General features: G+C 41.2%; 2 protein-coding genes across 6 annotated transcripts in view; one reads left to right on the plus strand and one right to left on the minus strand.

Moving 5' to 3' along the window:
• The window catches only part of micu1 (mitochondrial calcium uptake 1), a 32,826-nt gene extending 19,209 nt beyond the window's left edge, over positions 1–13,617 (minus strand). For 3 of the 5 annotated variants that reach the window (XM_042336712.1, XM_042336711.1, XM_042336710.1), the window contains exons 1-6: positions 13,537–13,617; positions 11,714–11,797; positions 9,088–9,249; positions 5,643–5,808; positions 3,632–3,794; positions 1,733–1,776 (exon numbers count right to left, since the gene is read on the minus strand). In XM_042336712.1, coding sequence (XP_042192646.1) covers positions 1,733–1,776; positions 3,632–3,794; positions 5,643–5,808; positions 9,088–9,248 — 534 coding nt within the window. In that variant the 5' untranslated portion in view covers position 9,249; positions 11,714–11,797; positions 13,537–13,617. The remainder of the gene's footprint in view (positions 1–1,732; positions 1,777–3,631; positions 3,795–5,642; positions 5,809–9,087; positions 9,250–11,713; positions 11,798–13,536) is intronic. The other 2 variants (XM_007897640.2, XM_007897639.2) reach the window with 1 other exon arrangement.
• A 2,588-nt stretch (positions 13,618–16,205) lies between these two features.
• mcu (mitochondrial calcium uniporter) overlaps positions 16,206–20,973 on the plus strand; it is a 74,611-nt gene continuing 69,843 nt past the window's right edge. Inside the window, 1 exon segment of the mRNA NM_001292924.1 lies at positions 16,206–16,369. Coding sequence (NP_001279853.1) covers positions 16,238–16,369 — 132 coding nt within the window. The 5' untranslated portion in view covers positions 16,206–16,237.

Genomic DNA, 20,973 nt, shown 5'->3' on the forward strand with positions numbered 1-20,973 from the left:
CCCGTAGTTTTCTAGAGATTAATTTAAGTTAAACCAATTTGACTTGTCACTACCACTTAAGTTACCATGCTGTCAGTATACTGGCCGCTTCCCATGCAAAATGTTAATAAGAGACTCTTCGCAACAAGTAATTAGTTGCATTATAGAAATTCTTGTATGTATGTACAATCCAAAATTAATTGGATAATTTGTCCTATAAGATGCAGTTTTGCATCTCAGAGGCTTCCTGCCTTATCCTGTGACTGTTGTGGGTGATGGGCAGAGGTTGGAAGTGCATGCTCTGATGCATCGCAGAGACCTCTGGCCGTTTGGAGGGTTACTCTGTGGCTTCACGTCCTATCCTGTGAGCACACGTGCCCAACCTCCACCGCGCTCCTGCACCAGTCACAGTGCCCCTTTGTGGCCTGGGAGCACTCATGCCTAACTCATCATTCCAGATAATTTGCCACTTTTCTCTTGAAATGATGAGTTCTGCGGTGTATATATGTAGTGAAATTACAGTTATAGTCCAATTTGTTCCTATAGTTCACTATGAAATGTCTAACAGACTAAAGCTAGCCCAAAACACTCCTCGAGCAAAATCAATAGCCATAGGGAGACTGCAGTGCACCTGTAAATAGCAACTGAATGAGATTACAGTCTGGTTTGCTATCCATTGTAAAATATTCAGAATAGTACCCAAGACAATGTTCCAAAAGTACTCCCTCTACTTGTAATGCAAAGTCACACAGCAAAATGTTCCGGGTGTAACAGCTAAAACACAGTATTAAAGGGCAATACAAAATTGCTTTACAGCAAGTTTTGGTTTAAATCCCTACAAGTCAATCAATAATTAAAAGTGCATAGCATATACTTAGGGTATTTCATCTTTTAAAAATCCATTGCTTTACTTTATTTTTTAGTCTGCTTTTATTCTCATTCTGCATTTTATTCATACATTTAAATTTGTTATTTGGCTGCTTACGTTACAACAGTGAAACTCTGGGATAAGCCATTTACCTCACATAACTCCTCACACACTTAATATACCGGCTATTTCCCATAAGACATGTTCATTATGATCCTCTGATATCTAGTCAACCTTGATGTCTCATAACCCATGGACCTTTAAGATAGTGTTTCAGAAGACAATACAAGTTGTCATTTGAACTGTTTTCCTTGCAACTAATTTTTGCTCCTGAAACAGAAAATCACCAGTATTGGGAATTGTAATACTTCCCCGAGCCAGAATTATCACTTACTGCTCGGTTAGGTATTATGTAGTCCCCATGCAGTGAAGCTCAGTTTATTTGGACAATAATGCATGTAAACTAAAACTTCAAGTGATACTTACTACTTGGCTACTGTAATTTTTTTTAATTTGCACCATCAACACCCAGTCCCATTTCTCATTATTTTTCTTTTTTGTATTGTTGGGCAAATCTATTGCATTTCCAGCTCAAGGTTGTTTATTCATACTGAGTGCTAGTTATGTCTTTGATGTGGGATTCTCAAACAACAGATCAATGATTAAGATGTCTTTGTTGGAAAATAAGACAGAATTGTTCAATGAGAAATTCTTAATTCAATCTATATTATAGAGAGAACGAAGACAGTACTTTATAAAATTGCTCAGCACGCATTTGGTCCTAAGCAGAATAATGTAATAAAAGTCAATGTGGTCAGAAACACATCTACTTTCCCTTCAAGACTTGGTTAATTGTCTAATGTACAAGACAGTACACAGTGTTACCTTTCCATCATATCGCTTCACTTGGAACTGGTCCAGCCCCCGATCTGAAAACAAATGATAGTGAATTACTATGAAATGTCAAAATACAATTGTTTCCTTCAATTATATGATGATTTATTTATTCAAGTGCTTGGCTAATGCTATATTACTGACTGCCTTACAAAAGTTTAAATTGATAAATGAGCTTTAATATGCTCCACTGTTAATTTTATTTCAAGTACATGAAAAGGGTAAATCATTCATAACAATAACTAATTTGACATATTTACAAGGTTTTTTACTTTCACAATACAAGAAAAGGTTAACAATGGTAATTTATCTTTTTCAATATAAAAAGCAATTTACTGATTCAAATTTGACGATAATAATAATAATCCTTGCATTTGAAAGAGCGCTTGTCACGTCTTCTAGACGTCTCAAAGAGCTTCACAGAATATACTGTAAAGTGAATTGACTGCATATTTGTGGGCGAAACGCAGCAGCCAATTGCGCACAGCAGTGTCCCACAAACAGATTTAAATTGTTTCGGAAGTGACGAGGCAGAGGAATTCCCCTAAGAAAAACCAAGCCACAAAACCCCTGTAGCTTACTTTTATATCTATCACTTTGTGAAAATAAATCACTAACAAATATAGTTTTGTTAAAAAATTTAAAATGCATGTAAATGTAAAGAATGAATTTGTAACAAATAATCAAATTCGATAATACATTAAAATGGACAATGCAAAACAGAACATCCTTTAATAAGATGTTTTACAAAGTGTATGGGAGTTTTAATTAGAGGATATACAATTTGTGAGTTATCAAAAGAATTGAACACGAATAGCTTACTGAGAACCCTAAATGATTAGTTGTAAAGAGTGAATGTTTATGTAACCTTGGTGAAGATATACACCTATACAACACCAGCCAATTGATGTGTCAGTAAACCCTAAAACGCCCATTTCCTACCAAAATCATGTCATTGCCACATTTTCTGTAAAGCTATTCATCGTGCCAATAACAAAAGACCAATATTCAGGGAACACTAAAACCAAAGTAGAATCTCAATTTTATCTAATAGACAAAGATGGAGCAAAGGGAGGAACAGTGGAAAAAATTGCTGCTCCAATTCATGGAAAGCAAAATTATACATTTATGAATGTGGTTTGAAACCTTGACATTCCATTGAGGTTGATAAACTCTCAAGTTCTAGAGATGCAAATTATCAAATGATTTAGTTGAAACCCAATCACAGAGGAAAGAGTGTCAAGATACCACCATAATCAATGATAGGAACTATCTGCTGACCAAATCTCAATCAATTGCAGAGGTGTATGGAAATGTTGACGGGAGAATACAAGACAGAATAATCATCATAATAATAATCCTTGCAATTGATACAGATCTTTTCATGTTGAGAGGTGTTTCAAAGCGCTTCACATGATTTACTGTCAAGTGTGGTGACTGTCTATTTTGTTGGTCAAAATTAAATGAAAAATAGTGTATTTTTCAGAGTTTGAAGAAATTAAAGGAATCTGAGTAGCGGAAATTTATTAAAGTACTTCCCAAAGATATTTCCAATCCTCTTTCTTTTTGTTCACCTGAACCAATTATTCTATTATCAATTAGGACAGTGTACATACCATCGTTTTTTTGGTTAAACCACACACAAAAGTTGCTTGATCAGTGCAGCAATTTACATTTCTAATTCCTTCGTCCGATCCAATGGCCCGGTTGCCCTTCATGAAAGATGCCTTCTAGGTTTAGGCTGAGAGGTATCATTGAATTTAGGTCTTGTTCAGGAAACCACTTCTCTGAGATTCAAACTACTGCCCTAGTGCGTTGAGCATTGTGGAACAATTTATAGCTTTATCTCCAAATGGCAGAACATTAATCAAACTAAAATTCTCCACTTACTCTCCGGCTGTTTTTCATTTGGAGTTATTGATCGAACAAAATCCTGTGGCGTCATAAACACTTCTGAATCCCCATTTTCATTGATAATCTTCAGTGTTGCAAAATACCGGAAAATTTTGTCTGGAGTGGAGTAAGCTCTGATTCTATTCTCGTATTCCATTACCTAAACAAAGAAAACACAGAGTACAAAAAAAATTCAGTTAATTAGCTGGAACTCTGTAAGAGATTCAAGTGCAGAATTAACCCTGATATCCATGAATGTTAAATATGCATTAGACTATATGAAATTGCATCTGTGCACATTTGTGGAGTCCTGTAGCTCAGTGGTTAGAGCACTCGCTTTGCAAGTGAGAGACCTGAGTTCAATTCCAGGCAGGGCGAAACCTTGGGCAAGTTTCCTTACTCCACACGCCTAATAATAATCCCTCCAAAACCCAAAACAATAATAAATTGGTCATTTTCAATCTACGACTGTTTGTGGGACATTGCTGTGCGCAATTGGCTGCCGCGTTCGCCCACAAATATACAGTCAATTCACTTTACAGTATATTCTGTGAAGCGCTTTGGGACGTCCTCCCGACGTGAAAAGCGCTATATCAAATGCAAGGAATATTATTATTATTATTATTGTCATCAAAAACATCTGTACATCCAACCACTGGGTTCAAATAAGATATCTGACCAAGTTTCAGTCATCTATGGCTGATCACGGTTTTAAATCCACAAATTACATTAAAAAAGGGCTGTTCATGGTAATTATTAAAATGTAATTTTGTTGTTGTTGTGGTTAATTTCTACATTGTGCTCAGCAAGAACACATTAATCCTTGATGATATATTGTGGTTAGTACGGTTAACATATTTCCATTCCAATTTTACTATCTCTTAGAACTGCAACTTTGTTACAGTTGAATAAATGTTAGATCCTGAATGAAACAACAAACCCAAGACAATAATGAGACTATAGTAATCTATCAAAGATGTTACTGATCAGTATTGTTACTGATCAGTCATGTCAGCGCCTCTGCACCTCAGGCTCTGCAGCATCAATCTCCATGGTTGCACACTGCAACTCACCAGCCAGTTAGGAACCCAGATGTCTTTTTCGACCCTCAATTGTCTTTTCTTCCCCACATCCAAGCCATGACCCGCTCTACCTTCCCTCACCTCTGTAACATCGCCCGACTCCGCCATTACCTCACCTCTCTGGCCGCTGAAACTCTTGTTCATGCCTTCATCACCTCCAGGCTCGACTATGCAAATGCTCTGCTTATCGGCCTTCCCAACTCCTCCCTCCACAGGCTGCAGATAATCCAGAACTCTGCAGCCAGTGTCCTCTCCCGCACCAAACTTCGTGACCCCATCTCCCCCATTCTCGCTTGACGCCATTGGCTCCCTATCCTTCAGAGGATCCAGTTCAAGATCCTGGTTCTCACGTACAAGGCCCTCCATGGCTTTGCACCACCCAACCTCCTGACCCCTCTCCTTCCACTCAGCCGGCTCTGGCCTGCCCCATGCCCCCCCGACCGACTGGTCCCATCATTGGTGGAAGAGCCTTCAACCACTCTGCCTCCAACCTCTGGAATTCCATCCTCCAATCACTCCACTTCGCCCCCTCCTTAGGCTCCTTCAAAACCCGCCTCAAGACCTTTCCTTCGACCATGCCATCAGTCAGCCCCCTTCCCCTCGCCTCCCTTCTCCCTCCCTGACCCCAGCTCGGGTCTAAAATGCTGCACACTGTCCAGCGCCTTGGGACATCCTCCTGACGTGAAAGGCGCTATACAAATGTAATCTTGTTGCTGTTATTGAGCAGGTGAGCTAATTAAATCAATCTCAAACCAAGGATAATGACATTGGGCGTGATGGAGCCAAAAAGGGAGAAATATATTTTCTGAAAGAAAATCTTCAGGGGCCACCTATTTTGGAACAGATGAAATGATACTCAGAGACTCTCCCTCAGTTTGTATTTTTTTACCACGGTAATTTTCCCAACAAGAGGCTGACAGACATACCTTCCGATCCCTGAATCCCCTTCGTGGTTTCTTTTTCTTCCCTTCTGATTGTCCCTCTGCTGTTTTTGATTTCACAGCCTTCTCACTGTACTCTTCATCTTCCTCCTCCTCACTGGGGTCAGATCTGGATGGAATTTTTACGGAGGTGGGTGCTTCTGCATAGACTCTGTCAAGGAATGGAAGGAAAAGTTAGAAAATCTAACTTCAGAATATGGAGCACAGTTACGATATTCTATATTCACTTCCAAAACACCTTTGGAAAATGATAAACTGGAGACTAATGCACATTCCTTTAACCTCCAGACTTTTTTTTGCATGAAATGAAAAATAAAATATCACATTTTAGAGCAAATCTGAATTTCATATCTGCCACAGGTAGTTGATTATCTATTTGGGAAGAATGAATACAATTATAAAATATAATAAAAAAATTATAATTGACCTTCCACTATCAAAAGCTACATAATACATTTGCAAGAATCTGAATATGTATTTGAACAAAATAAGCCTGTTCCTTTTTGAGTTTTAAAAGTCAACTACCTGCATCTCATCTTACCCTGGAGGGCCACAGTGTCATGAGCCCATCAGTGAACTAGAAATAATGCACAATTTAATCTACAATTTTCCAAGAGGCACATGTGGCCTCCTAAATCAAAATTCAATCAATTTAATGAACCTCAGTGAAGCTTGGAGCATAGCAACTACTTTTACTTTCTGCTCTCAGGCAAATTAAAACTCATTTTATATCTCCGAAATAACTCCCACAGGCACCTGATTGTGCTCCTGAGAAAGTTTCAGTTTGGTATGGTAAGCTTTGCTGGCAGAGCAAACTCGGAATAATGAAGTTAAAAATAGCATGAGAAAGGTGAAGGTCAAACATCTTTTTAAAAGCTCATTTATCATCACTTTGGCACTTATTACTTATTACAAAGTCAGGAGATAGTTATTTGAATACAAGTATTCCTTTTTAACTTTGACTAATTCCTTATACCAGAACATGTAATCTCTTCATACACATCTCCGCAACAATAAAAGAATAATGATTTATGCAAATGGGTTACATACAAGTATTTATTCTTCTGCAATCAAACTAAGGATAGATCTCATGCCTACTTATTTATTAATAAATCAGTGGAGTCCTGCAGCTCAGGGTTATAGCAGTCACCTCACAAGCAAGAGACGTGGGCTTGATTACCGGCCAGCAAGAAAAGTTGGCCAAGTTTCCTTACTCCACATACCTCTGTTTACCTAGCAGTAACTAGGAATCTGGTTGTTAGTTGATTGGTGGATTGTTTTTCCAAGGGTAATTATTCGTTTCGAAAAAAAACGATTGTTTGTGGGATACTGCTGTGTGTGATTGGCTATCGCGTTTCACTCACAAAATATACAGTCATTTCACTTTACAGTATATTCTGTGAAGCGCTTTGAAACGTCGCGAAGATGTGATAAGGCGCTGTGTCAAATGCAAGGATTATTATTATTAAACCACTGCTCAATCTTCATGATTTTGGTGACAACTTGGCTCAGTTGGTAGTTATCTCCTCTCTAGGCCAGTAGGTTGTGGGTTCAAGTCTTGTGTTGGGAACATTGAATTCATGTCTAGGATGACACTCCATGGAAATACTAGAGGAAGACTGCATTGTCAGATGTTTCTTTAGGAAGAGATATTAAACCGAATTCCCATCTACCTGTTCAAGTGGATATTACCAATGACACTATCCAAAAAAGGGAAATTCTCCTGGTGTCCTAACCAATAAATGTCCAGTTAAATTGGTCAATCAACTCAGTTATTTAACTTCACGCTGTTTTGAGCGATACTGCTGAGCTCTGCATTTTGCCTAGAAATGTACAGCACAACATAAGCAAGGCTAAACTTACTCTTCAGAAAACTTGCACAATTAGCTTGTGGGAATAGCTACAAAGTAGTGAGCTCGAGGGGACTCTTACGCCCATGGTGCCTCGTGAGATGGAGCACCAATATTGTGAAATGGGACTTGTTTTTTGTCTGAAATTCTCCCATGCTACTGCATTTCGGTTTCAGTAAAAATAATAATAATAATCCTTGCATTTGATATAGCGCTTTTCACGTCGGGAGGACGTCCCAAAGCGCTTCACAGAACATACTGTAAAGTGAATTGACTGTATATTTGTGGGCGAACGCGGCAGCCAATTGCGCACAGCAATGTCCCACAAACAGTCGTAGATTGAAAGTGACCAATTTAATTATTGTTTTTGGTTTTTGGAGGGATTATTATTAGGCGTGTGGAGTAAGGAAGCTTGCCCAAGGTTTCGCCCTGCCTGGAATTGAACTCAGGTCTCTCACTTGCAAGGCGAGTGCTCTAACCACTGAGCTACAGGACTCCACCTTTATTTGTCATAAATATACTTTTATGACAAATAAAAAAGTTGCATTTTACAGAAAATTGCTGACAATAATACAAATACCAAATATATCAGAACTACATTCCAGAAGTTTAAACTCTTTCACCATCTATTTCACATTTTTAATCCTTTTAATGAACAACATGATTGTACAAAACTGGTCAGTACATGTGGAATTGAATAGCTGGTGTAAAACATGAAAATAGCATATAATCAAAGGTTCAGCTGGCTTCATAAATAATATGGGAAGTGCTCTTGTTATCTGAATTCAGACTGCATTGTAGCTTTGCAACACACTGCACAAATTAATCAGGGCTTTGTACAGAAATTCTTTCTTCCCAGTACAAATAAAACCATCTTGCAATCTGCTCGTTATCTATTCTGTAAACCAGGCCAATGTATTTCATCTTATTTCTCTGGATTCATTATGGTGTTTTGAGATTACACTTCATGCATTATCACCTCACTGATCAAGAAGCTTCACCACCCAAGTCCCAGTTAAAAAAAAATGTAGCTCTTAAAATGCAAGTCTATGAAACATAAAAAATATTTATTTGGCTCATTGATCCACCCACTCCAACAGATTTCACTGCTTTGGACATCAACTTCTTTTTCTATCCTTCTGGAGACAAGTATTTGCAGAACTTTCAGGATAAAGTTCTGTAAAGTGTCGGTATCCTTATCGTAATTAAGTAAAAAAAATTATCAAACCAGGATTAACAATAAGAAATAACTGAATCAGAAAAGGTAATTATCTCGGGGGTGGAGGGGGAGGGGAAGAGAAACATTAGGAATGTGGTATTCCCTGAACCCCACAGGCATTTTGAAAAATTTGAAAATATTAATCCATTCATCTCCTTCTCTGCACAGATTAAATTATCTCATCCGGCTTCCCATCATAGAAATAATTGGGTCCTGTGGAATGTTTGTTCTTAAATCTGTTTGTGCAAATTTACTTAATTGGTTAATAAAAAATTACTTTGATTTCCTTCCATTTCTTTTAATTCCATCTTCCATGCCCCTCTATTCCCTGCTGCCTTACGCATGAAACAAACTATATTACCTGTTCCATAATAAGCTGGCTGTGGCTGAAGCAGCTGTAACACCAATAAATGTTGACATCATCAACTTGCGCTGATTCCTGTTTGGGTATGTTGTCCAATAATATCGTCTGGAAAAGCTGCCAAGAGCTGCCATGGCAGGCAGCAGTCGAACACGAAACATCCTTCAGGAGAGAATCCAAAAGATAAATGTTAATTTCTTACGTTGTCTGCTCTCCACAGGGTTACCTGCTAACTTCTTCCTATGTCACTCAAAGTAGACAAGGGCATGCACAGGAAGCTATTGAAATTTACTCACAGCATTACTTGTAAGCACAGACCACCAATTTAGTCCGTCCTACTTCAATTGAGAATAAAAAACATCCTTGCATTTGATAGAGCGTCTTATCACATCTTCAAGATGTCTTAAAGCTCTTCACAGAATATACTTTAAAGTGAATTGACTGTATATTTTGTGGGTGAAATGTAACATTTTAGAAAAACATTATACATATAATTTGTCAATCTCAGTCAGAGCACCAGAATTGATTTCACAGCCACTGACCAGCAAAGGAAAAACCACCCAAGGTTCTGCTCATGATTTGGAGATCCAATGATTACATTTTTAGCAGATTTGAATCTGAACCAGAATTTCAGAAATGCAGAGTAAGACGTAATTTCCAAAATTGTACTGTTGGAACTCCAAATTGCTATGATAAGATGATAAGATGCAGGATTCCTTCTGCATTCTCCACAGGTGAGTTTCCATCTCGACCATGCTGTGAAAAAGTTTCATAAGACTGGATACAACTCCACACAAATGAGGAACCAAATGAGTTAATTTTATATACAACTCTTTCCTGTCGGTGAAGAACGTGTATACCTTTTAAAATCTTAAAATAAATTCAACACTGAAAAGGTTATGGTCATAATGAATTCACTATTTTTGAATAGGCTGGGGTCCAGAATATTTGTGCATTCCTGTGAAATCTACAAACAACCACCACAAANTTACATTTGTATAGCGCCTTTCATGTTGGGAGGAAGTCCCAATGCACTGGACAGTCAGGGATTTGGACCCGAGCAGAGGGTTAGCAGGAGGGTTGGAGGGCAGGGAGGGTAGGGGTAGGAAGGTGGCCGAAGATGCGGTCGAAGAGGAGGATATTGAGATGTACATTAAGGAGGCAACGGACGGAGCAAGGCAAAGGGACTGTGGGATGGAGTCCCAAAGGGTGGGGGCAGAGAGGCTGAAGGCCTGACTGATGGTGGGGTGGGCGGGGTGGGGGACATGGAGCAGGCCAGAACCTGCTAACACAGTGTTATAACTGCACACAGTTTCAATATACAAGTACAAGAATGCCAAGTTACACTTGTATGTGTAAATTGTGAAGCTTAAATACAAACATGATATGAATAGAACATTACAAAAGTAGTTAACTTTTATGTATTTTAATACTTAGCACAGTAATATCCCAGTCCTTACAGTATTGCCACAAACTGATTAACTTGCTCAATAAGTAATTTAAATAAATGTTAAAGCCCAGAGTGCATATTAATTGACAAAAGAAAACGTATGAGAATCTCATTGCGTTCTAGTTTCTCTAATGATCTTTTATTAATAACTGTGTGAACTATTACTTGATGACATATTAACTAAACCATCCAATGTGAAGCAACTGTAATGAGACCTACTGCACTGTTGCATGGATCCATTCTACAGAAAAATTATGGGCATTTTCTAGTACGTTTATGCTATATTAGTTCACAGTCGGTTGCCAGTGACCACCAATGTGCAAGACTTCTATCAGTATGAGTTAAACCAATAGCATACTTGAACACTGCTTCTTTATCATATGCAGTTATCAATAATATTAAATAATAGAATCAATGATGGAAAAAAGCTAAACGACACAGCAATAATTAACTACCTAAAGATTTAAACAGCATGTTGTAGATGTATACAGATAGAATTCTAATAAACATGGTTGGAAGCAAGCAGTGAAGCTTTATGTGATTCAGATGATAACCCAAGAATATAAGCCATCTGAATCCCAGAATTATTAAATAATATGCAAAAGCAAGGAATAACTGAATAATAATATAATAATCCTCACATTTCATATATTGTTTATTCTCAAAGTTCCTCACAAGATTTACTGTAAAATGTATTATAGGCGAGTGTGGCATCCAATTAGCACACCACAATGTCCCACAAACCACCACGGTGAATGACTAATTAATTTGAACAATCAATTTAAATGTTAGTGTCACAGATAAAACAGTCTACAATATAAGATGAACACAGTTCTAATGACAATCAAAAAGCGCTGAAATTATTTTGATTGAGGACTATATGTTTCGCCCACAAAATATAGAGTCAATTCACTTTACAGGATATTCTGTGAAGCGCTTTGAGACGTCTCGAAGGTGTGATATGACACTATATCAAATGCATGGATTATTATTATATTATGTGGGAATCGTATTTTAGGGTTCTTGCATTGAATTACAGACTGTCCAACACGGAAATAGCCCATTTTGCTGTGGGTCATCTTTTCCCTCCTTACCCCCTTGGCTCCACCCCAAGCCACTAGTTTAAAAAAAATTGCTTTTGCGGCCTAAGAGTAGCATTAGATACACAATACGTACCTCAGGCACTACCTTACGCCCCCAGTGAATGTCAACCTTCTGATCCTTCCGACATCAGAATATAACCGTCTCCCAGATCACAATCTGCAAACAGGAATGATACTGAACTTTAGCAGTTTATAGATAGCATAAAATAGACAGATTACAATCCTTTGAGAACACTGTGGTATAATAATAATCCTTGCATTTGATATAGTGCCTTATAACGTTTTCGAGGCGTCTCAAAGTGCTTCACAGAATATACTGTAAAGTGAATCGAGTGTATAATTATTATAGAATTATTATTATTATTATAGCTGGTAAAGAGGGGAGATTTTCATACCATGAGTACAGGCTGGATTTAAACCCATGTCTCAGGGCAGAAAGAACAATTATAAAACCTAGTAAACCAACTAATCCCTTATACAAAAAAAAATAAACATTCATTATTACGTGACTACTTCAAAGGCCTTTCAATTTTTGAGATCAAATAATTTCAGTTCTAATGAGAAATGTTTCCTATTTAGCTGCTGATTAATTTGCTGTAGATTTCTCGGAATTTCTATTTCTGTTCATTTATTTCTACACGTAAAAGAGACTTCAAAGTAGATATTTTTCATTTGCCTGAGAGTAGCATTAAATTAGATTAATTGCATTAAATGTTATCATCATCCTTTCCTCATTATATCACAAGTGCTGCTGCTGCTGTCTAACATATGCAAACCTAGTACTATGCCTGTCAAGTAAGTTTTCTTTTGGTTCTGAAACATTTTTAACTGACAAATTTGCTTTGATGAAGTCTCCCAATTTTTTTTAAAAAAAGGCTAGTACCGTATGCTAATATTTCTGGGTTCCTCATTATGACACCCCGTAGTAGCAAGCTCTGTGACACCTTGTGAAAAAGTGGCTCCAAAACCTCTTCAAAGCAAACGCGGCAGCTATTTAATTCTAAATGCACTTCAAAATACTTTTCAGTGTGTCGATCAATTATTCAGTTGTGCTGGCATAGTAATAAATAATTCTTGCAGTCGATATAGTACCTTCCACGCCAGTAGGCCAGGTCGAAAGTACCTTTCAGGATTTTACTGTAACATGTCGTGACTGGGTACGCAAACGCAGATACTCTGCGAAGCGCTTCGAGGTGTCTCAACGACACGATATGGCGCGACATCGAAGGCGAGGATTATTCTTACTGTCCTCACCCGGACTGAGTTCTTTTCCCCCCCGAAACAAGCGGCCCCGTTGCGCTAACCACAATGATCACCACCAGTCATTCGATCACCACCCAGTACTAATGTCATTTTTTTTTAAAAAAGGGAGGTGGGAGGGGGAGGAGGTCAGAAATAACATTGAACGTTGGACAACTTATACCGATTGGGTTGTCAACAAAAAAAAAGGAAATAAATGACCCCGATGAACGTTATTGGTTGACCCAACTATCGGAACCTCAGCTGCGAGGTGGGTCACGCACATTCCCTGACACGGGACCTTGTCTTTCTTATAAGCGTATCATATATGTATAGTAATAAAACATATATATATATATATATGTACACACACACACACGTTAGTATCGACAGTAAACCTCAGGAACTTTGTCAGCACCGTGTGGTGTGTGTGTGGGTGGGGGGAGGGCCGGGGCCGGGCCGGCGGCAGCCGCTCCCTGTGCCGCTCAGACACAGCTCCGCACAAACAGCCCAGAGTCCCAACTGCGGACACCGGCGCAGCACCGACACCCAAACCCGCTCGCGCTCTCTCTCGCGCTCTCGCTCTCTCCGCTCACTCACTCACTCACTCACTCACTCCGCTCGCTCGCGGCCTCCGGGCCGGGCAGCACGACTCACCGTGCGCTGCAGGACACACCCTCAGGGCCCGGGCAGGCACAGGGCCGAGCGGATAGCGGGGGTCCGGGGGGTGGGGTGTTGGGGGTCGGTGGGGGAGTTGGTGGCGGTGGTGGTGGTGGGGGGGACCAACGGCCGCTCCAGCCTCCGCGTCTCCAACCGTCACCCTGCCTGCGTCGTGACGTCGTGACGTCGGCACGCACACGCACAGCCCTGCCTCACTCCTTCCCCTCTCACCCCCCCCCACCCCCAGTGACAGTAGCAATGCTAACAGTAACAGCAATAATAACAACAATAGCAATAATAATCCTTGCATTTGATACGGCGTCTTACCACGTCTTCGAGACGTCCCGCAGTGCTTCACCGAATACACCGTAAAGTGAATTGACTGTACATGTGCGGTTGCATTTTTTTTAGTAGAAAAACATGCAAGTGGTGGTATTTGACATTCCTACTGTTTGCAACAGTTATTTATTCCGCTTCATCTCATTTGGACCTTTGTTTCACTGCTTTTGGAATGCACTGAATTGGAGCCTCGCGCCGCACAGTGCATAAGGTGTGGGTGGGGTTTTTAGTGTTCCTTCTCCCTCACTCATACGTTTGACATTCATAGGTCCTGGTCCTTTGCCACACTGTTGACATTTTTCCATGGGTAGTTGACGTGAATTTGTGGAATTCTCAAATCTGGTTTATATACTCTTAAACATAGGGATGGGTTTCTGCACATGTCAGACACCTGGCTGAGTAAAACAAAGTGACCTGAGAATGCACTTTGGTGTATGTTATGCTTTTAAATCGTGTCTCCTTGGAGCTGAGCTGGCTCCAAGGTGACTTGTCTGGCAATCGAATGTTGGAATAGAGCCAGCCCTCTGTGGGCCGTCTCGGTAGTCCGGATCCTGAGCCAGGCGGATCCGCAGTATTCCAGGGCACTGCTAATGACAGGACCGCCAGCGTGGCTCATCGGCAGGACCTGGAAGGGCAGAGCAGTCACTGGGGGCAGTGAGTCATCCCACTCAACATCCTGTTAACTCTGCAAGCCAAAGCCCTCATGAGTAGGGTGGTCCTAGATGGACAAGCAGCGGGAATGCTTGTCGGACAGCACGACTCACCGATTTTAGCTGGTTATTCTCCTGCAGTATCCCAACGCACACTTTGGGGTACCCAAACCTTAGAAAACTGTGTCTAATCCTTTTTGGAATTAGGTAAGTATAATGCATCCCTTCAGGTAGAAAGAGTGCATTCCATTCCAACATACTATCTCTGATTTCCATGTGTAGCTGCCAATCATTGGAATTCTCAGCTGGGTTTGGATATTCTTAAACATGGTGATGGGTTTCTGCATGTGTCAAGACACCGGCTGACCATATTATTTATTAAATTGTGTATTTATAAACAAATGATAATGCTTTGCAAAATATTTATTAAATTACAGCACTTTAAATAGATATATTGTAATTTGAACTTGATGTTTATCATAATACTGTTACATCAACATGAGAAACAAGAACCCTACATCAAAAACTCCTATTTCTGGTAAGTGGGAATGCCACAGCTAGTTCTTATTTTGATCTTTTGGAACAGTTTGTTAAAAGTTTCTGAAAGACAAAGTTACTGATTTTTTTAAAAAAATGGCAATTTGCTACCAGATCCTTTTAGGAAATAGTTACCTTTTGCTATCCTGTTGCAAAACTGTCTGTAACTCAAAGAGGAAACAGATGTTCAAAGTCCTCTTTATTGGTTGACTCTATGATTCATAGTTTCCAACAGCAGCATTATTTAGTACTGTTTGACATTTTGCACCTGGAAAGTGCACAAACAATTGATAAAAAGAAACCTGAAGATTCTTATTAAAACAACAAAATCAAAATTGCATTTGTAAGGAGCCTTTTGTATCGGGAGAACGCCTCATGCCTTTGCAATAAAATTTCTGCCCGTTTTATTAAAATTGCAAGGCTTCCCCCCGAAAAATACTGTTCAAGTCTCTGAGCATCGAGAATGAATCAGTCTCCAGCACTTGCCAGGTTTACCGAGCAATAAGTAGGAACGCAGTTGTTCATTGTTTGGCTGGTAGCTTTCCAGGGTTAATCCCTTAAAATAAATCGGTCACTCAATCCCTGACTCTTTATGGGATACTGCTGTGCGTAATTGACTGCCGCGTTCCATCTGCAAAACACACAGTCAATCCACTTTGCAATATAATTCCGTGAAGCCCTTTGAGGCGTCTCGGGAGACCTGACGAGGCGCTGTGTCGAATACCAGAAACAGGAGCTTTCGACGTAAGGTAAGGTTCGCCCGCCTCGTGTCACCCCCCAAGTTCAGATTACAGGACATCTTTGTTTAAAGTGGTGACATTTCCTTTCCTCTTGTAGACATCGACCGCTATTGCTATTAACAACAACTTGTTGTTAATAGCAATAATCAATGCAAGGATTATTATTGTTCCTGTTGCCTGGAAAGTGTGTGGGAGCTGTGGCCTGGGGAGGAGGAGGGGCGGTGATTGACAGGCTCGGACCCGCCCCCTCGGCGCGCTCGCCACGCCCACGGGCTGCGATCCTGGAGCTACCATTGGTCGAGCGGCCGAGTGACAGCGGATCGGTGCCGCCCCCTCCCATCCCGGGCCCCTCCCTCCCGCCCGCCCGCCCGCCCCGCCCCCGCAGCCGCTGCGGACACGCACAGACTCCCGGGGCTGTCTCCCTGCTCAGCCATGGCGACCGCGGCAAGGACGCTGCTCGCCTCCGTGATCAACAGCACCAGGACAGGGGCTCTGACGGCGGCTGGAGTCGGGGCAGGGAGCGGCTTCCCGGGGCTGGGGATCGGCAGGCACCGGCAGAGGACGGTGAGCTCCCGGGCGGGCGGGCGGGTGGGCGGGCGGGGGAGCAAGTTTCAAGGGTGGGAGGAGGAGGAGAGACAGACAGACAGACAGACGGAGGGAGAGAGAGAGGGAAGTGCTGTGTAGAGAGGAGGTAGAGACTCAAAAGGCGGGAAGGGTGCGGCTGCAGGAGGTGGGGCGGGGGGGGGTCTGTGTAGGGATTAGGGCCTGAGCTCTTCTTCCTCCTCCTTCCGGGCTTTGCACGGGGTGAATGACCCCCCACCGGGGAAGAAGGGAGGGAGGGAGGGAGATAGAGAGGGGTGGAGAGAGAGAGAGAGAGAGAGAGAGGGGGGTTGGGGATTCCCCCCCAAGAGACGCTGCTCTCAGTCCCCCCGGAATCCCCAGGAATTCCCCCCCCCTCCTCCCCACACACACACACACACACACACAGACAGACATCCGCGGGATTCCCAGTCCAGAGAGGTTGGTTGGGAATGTGGAGAGAGAGAGAGAGAGAGATTGTACATTGCAAACACAAGGTTGTAGATTGCAGCAAATTAAATGAATGCCTTGGGTGGGGGAGAGGGGGGGAGGGAGGGGAGGCCTCCCAGACTGTGTGTGTGTGTGGAGGGGAGGGGGGGGGGGGGTAGAGTAGATTGATGGGAAGATAAGGCGAGATGCTGTCAGAGAAGCAAACCACCGCCTGGTATTGCAATGGCCACGCAGTGACTGCGAGTAGTATTAGATTTCCCCCTTTGTTTTGTCTCTCCTTTGTATTTAATATTAAGGAAAAAGGAAACAGTGCAACTCGCGTCTGTGCAAAAGTTGGTGCTTTTCCTTCCCCCCTCCTCCACTCCCCCTCCACTCCCCACTACCCCCCACTCCCCACTACCCCCCACTCCCCACTACCCCCCACTCCCTGTTTGCGAAGCGTTTGGGGAGTCCGCGGGAGGAAGGATCGAGTTGCGCCCCGAGCCAGAAAGGGGGTTGGAAAACACTGGGAGGGAAAGGAAGGTTAGTCCAGGCTTTTCAGGGAATATCAGTAGGAAGGATATCACTGAAGACACGTTGAGAAAGAGGAGACACTCTCACCGAGGGAGAGGGAGGGAGGGAGAGAGGGGGAGAGAGAGAGAGAGAAAGAAAGCAGAAGCACTGATATTTACAGAGCGCAGTTTTTTAAAAAAAAATCTTAGGAATGAATGAATGGAATGAATGAATTGCCCTTAATCTGAGCCCCTGCGGCCGAGGTGGACCTGATGGATGTATCTGTGCGCAACAGATGCAAAGACATCGTGCACCGCAAAATCTGTCCGCAAATGTGGGCCGAGCATTTTGCAGGACTTTGTGCTGCGCGCGTGTGTGTGTGTGTGTGTCTGTGTCTGTGATCAATGCCAACTGTTTGCAGTCGGGAGAAGTTGCACAAGGATTTATTCTCCTGCCCCGTCCATCCGCTTCCTCCCCCTCGGCATTCCTGGCGAGTGAGGGCAATGTGTGCGAAGTTGACGTTGAAGCCTCTTTTCCCGAAACAGCTCCCAAAGTGCAGTGCAGTGGAGTACAGTGCAGTGGTGCGTGTTAAAAGTCGAGAGTTTGCACGCACCGGATGGATGTGAAACGGTGCAGTTTGATGGTTTGTGTGGATAACGTGCATCGCAGGACCCAAACACAGCACAGACATGATGTTGAACTAACTGTGTGGCTCTTTCATGCTCCATTCAGGTCAATGCTGAATTTAAGGGCTTTGGTGACTTTATTCTGTAAAGGGACGCGCCCGTAACCCTCAAGTACGGACAGCGCAGGTCTTGGGCTGATGATTAAATCGTTTTTTTTTTAAAAAAATAGTCTGAGTTTGCTCTGCAGGTGTTGGCGAGTCTTTTGAGCCTCGCCTGGCCTTTCGGAAGCAGATGTAAAGTGGAGTTCGGGTGCCTCCTTCAGAGAACTGTGGGAAATCAGTAAAGTGAACCGTAGGTGATTTTGCGCAGCTCCTAGTTTTCACCAAGTGTGCGCTCGGTAATGAAAATATCATCCTGTTAATTGGTAAGAATGTGCTTTCGTGCTTCTGATTCCCCACTTGGTGAGTTTTTACTTTCTGATGTGCCATCCTGTAGAATAGTTATGGTACAAGGGTATTAAGGCGAAAGAGAGAAAATAACCATATCACAATAGGAGGACATCTCAAAGCATTTCATAGGATACGCTGCAAGGTGGAGTGATTGTGTGTTTTGTGGGTGAACGTTTGTTACCAACTATTCTACTTGTAGTTCATATTGGGAGATTATAACCAGTTGAATGAACTGTGAATTGTAAATGTGAGCTGCATTACTGAATCATCAAGTGATTTTCACACACACACCCTCTCCCAACTCCCCTCCCACCACACACACACACATATCCAATCAGTGCCTTCATGAAAGTTGAATCTTATTTCAAGAAATTGCACAGTGTGATGTGAATAATTATGAACACTGCTCGAAGAAGACTACAATACTTACTTTAATGATCTATTTGTATGCAGTGATCTTGTATTGAATTTGCATTTTAAATAGTAATAGCAATTGGGCGGCAAAGCGATGATATTTCATTTTAACCTCTCTCTCCACTTCTTCCCATTTATGGGGAAATATAGGTATATTAATTTGACAAAATATAATTGACCTCTATTTTAATATTAATCCAATTCTTCATATTTTGGTGTACAATTATCATTGTTTATACATCAAAGAGAAGAACTGACTGCAATTATTACTGACATTTTCAAGCATCAGTCTTCGGGTATATCACGATTTCACCCACAAAATATACAGTCAATTCATTTAAAATATATTCTGTGAGGCGCTGTATCAAATGCAAGCATTATTATCATTATTCTGCTGCAGGGAAGCTCAGGATATTGATGCGACCTGGAGGGGGAAAATAAGGCAGAAACTAATGTGTGATAACATAGACTAATGCATATCCACTCAAATATTAATAAAGCATTGTACAGTGAATGTATAGAACAACATGTGGGAGCTGAATCGACATACAGTAATGACAGTAAGTTAAAATACATATGACTTTATAAAGTTAATTAACAGATACTGTAAAGACCTAGCGTGAACCATCACATAAGAATCCAGAGAGCTGACTTTGGGTATTGCAAATAACAGTTGTGGAATTTGTGCAGTACAATGGAACAAAATTTAAAGGTCCAGTCCCTGAATTTAATGATTTTGAATCGATTATCTATTGAACACAAATGCTATTCAAAAATGCTTCTGCTATATTAATCCCTATTTTGTGTTTCGGGTGATGAGGGATGCCAGGACTGGAGCAGAAATATTATTCACTGTGAGGATCCAGTATAAGTAATGCGCACAGCCAGAAGCTGACAATATCTCACTACTGTACCCCCCAATATGTCTTAAATTCAGCTCTAACAGTATCCAGATGTGTAAGATGGAAGGATGACAGATTTAGTGTCTGTTGGGCTAATATATATCATCCTATATGATATCACGCCTAATAATAATCTCTCCAAAAAACAAAACAATAATAAATTGGTCATTTTCAATCCACGACTGTTTGTGGGACTGCCGCATTTTGCCCACAAATATATGGTCAATTCACTTTACAGCATATTCTGTGAAGCGCTTTGGGAGGTCTAGAAGACGTGAAAAGCGCTGTATCAAATGCAAGGATAATCATTATTATCAATCTAGTGTGTTGAAATATAGCGTGCTGAGCCATCTCAAAGCGCTTCACAGAATTTTACTGATCTGTGACCATTAATCATATTGTAAATCTGGAGGGAGATGGGATAAACTGAGCAAAGATGTTTACTGAAAAGGTTTAGTACTGGCTGGTTGGTAATATCCATAAAAGAGCCAAACTCAAGTTGCAAATGTTTGTGCACTATGCTCTGAATTTATTTTCCCTGGCAATCGTACAATCATTTTGATTCATGTGTCATGATGTATAGTATTGAATAGCGTAAATTGTCACCACAACACTGCGCAGTCAGTGACCCCTTTTGATCAAGAGGTAATGGGATAACATTGTAACAGAGTCATCTTTTTTTTTAGCCCTTCTTGCAATTGAATATGGTGTTTTTAAGGCTGTTAAGTGATAATCTGTGATGAAATGAAAGGAATTATGGTGTGGAGATAACCCATTAAGATTGCTGCTGGAAAAACTGCAGTCAGTCAGGAATCTGGCAGAGGAGTCTGGTTCGGAGCTCTGAAGCCCTATATACTAAATAGAATTGTGATGGTTTGGAGTTCCAATGTATATTATCCCACATCAGGAAAAAAAGCCGTGCAAATTGAAAATATAAAATTGTAATGAAGACAGTTGTAGATCACTCATGATAATATTTTGTCTGTACTGCTATTTCTATTTCATGTCATTTCTCTGCAGAAATGCAATGCTCCCTAATTTAAATGATAATCATGTTTGTAGCAGAGCCACATTTTCTGTGACAGTCTTTTGAAATGTCATGAAGTTCTGGGAATTGTGATGCTGAGGGTTTGGTTGTAGCTTTTCTGCTCTGAGGAAATATCAAACAAAGGCTGGATGTTTCCTTGCAAGGAGGAAGATAAATCATAAGCTTTGGTTGCTCTTACATACCTGCTGATGGTTACATGCGGAATCTG

This window comes from Callorhinchus milii, unplaced genomic scaffold (genome assembly GCF_018977255.1).
Source record: "Callorhinchus milii isolate IMCB2004 unplaced genomic scaffold, IMCB_Cmil_1.0 Scaffold7, whole genome shotgun sequence".
Lineage (NCBI taxonomy): Eukaryota > Metazoa > Chordata > Chondrichthyes > Chimaeriformes > Callorhinchidae > Callorhinchus > Callorhinchus milii.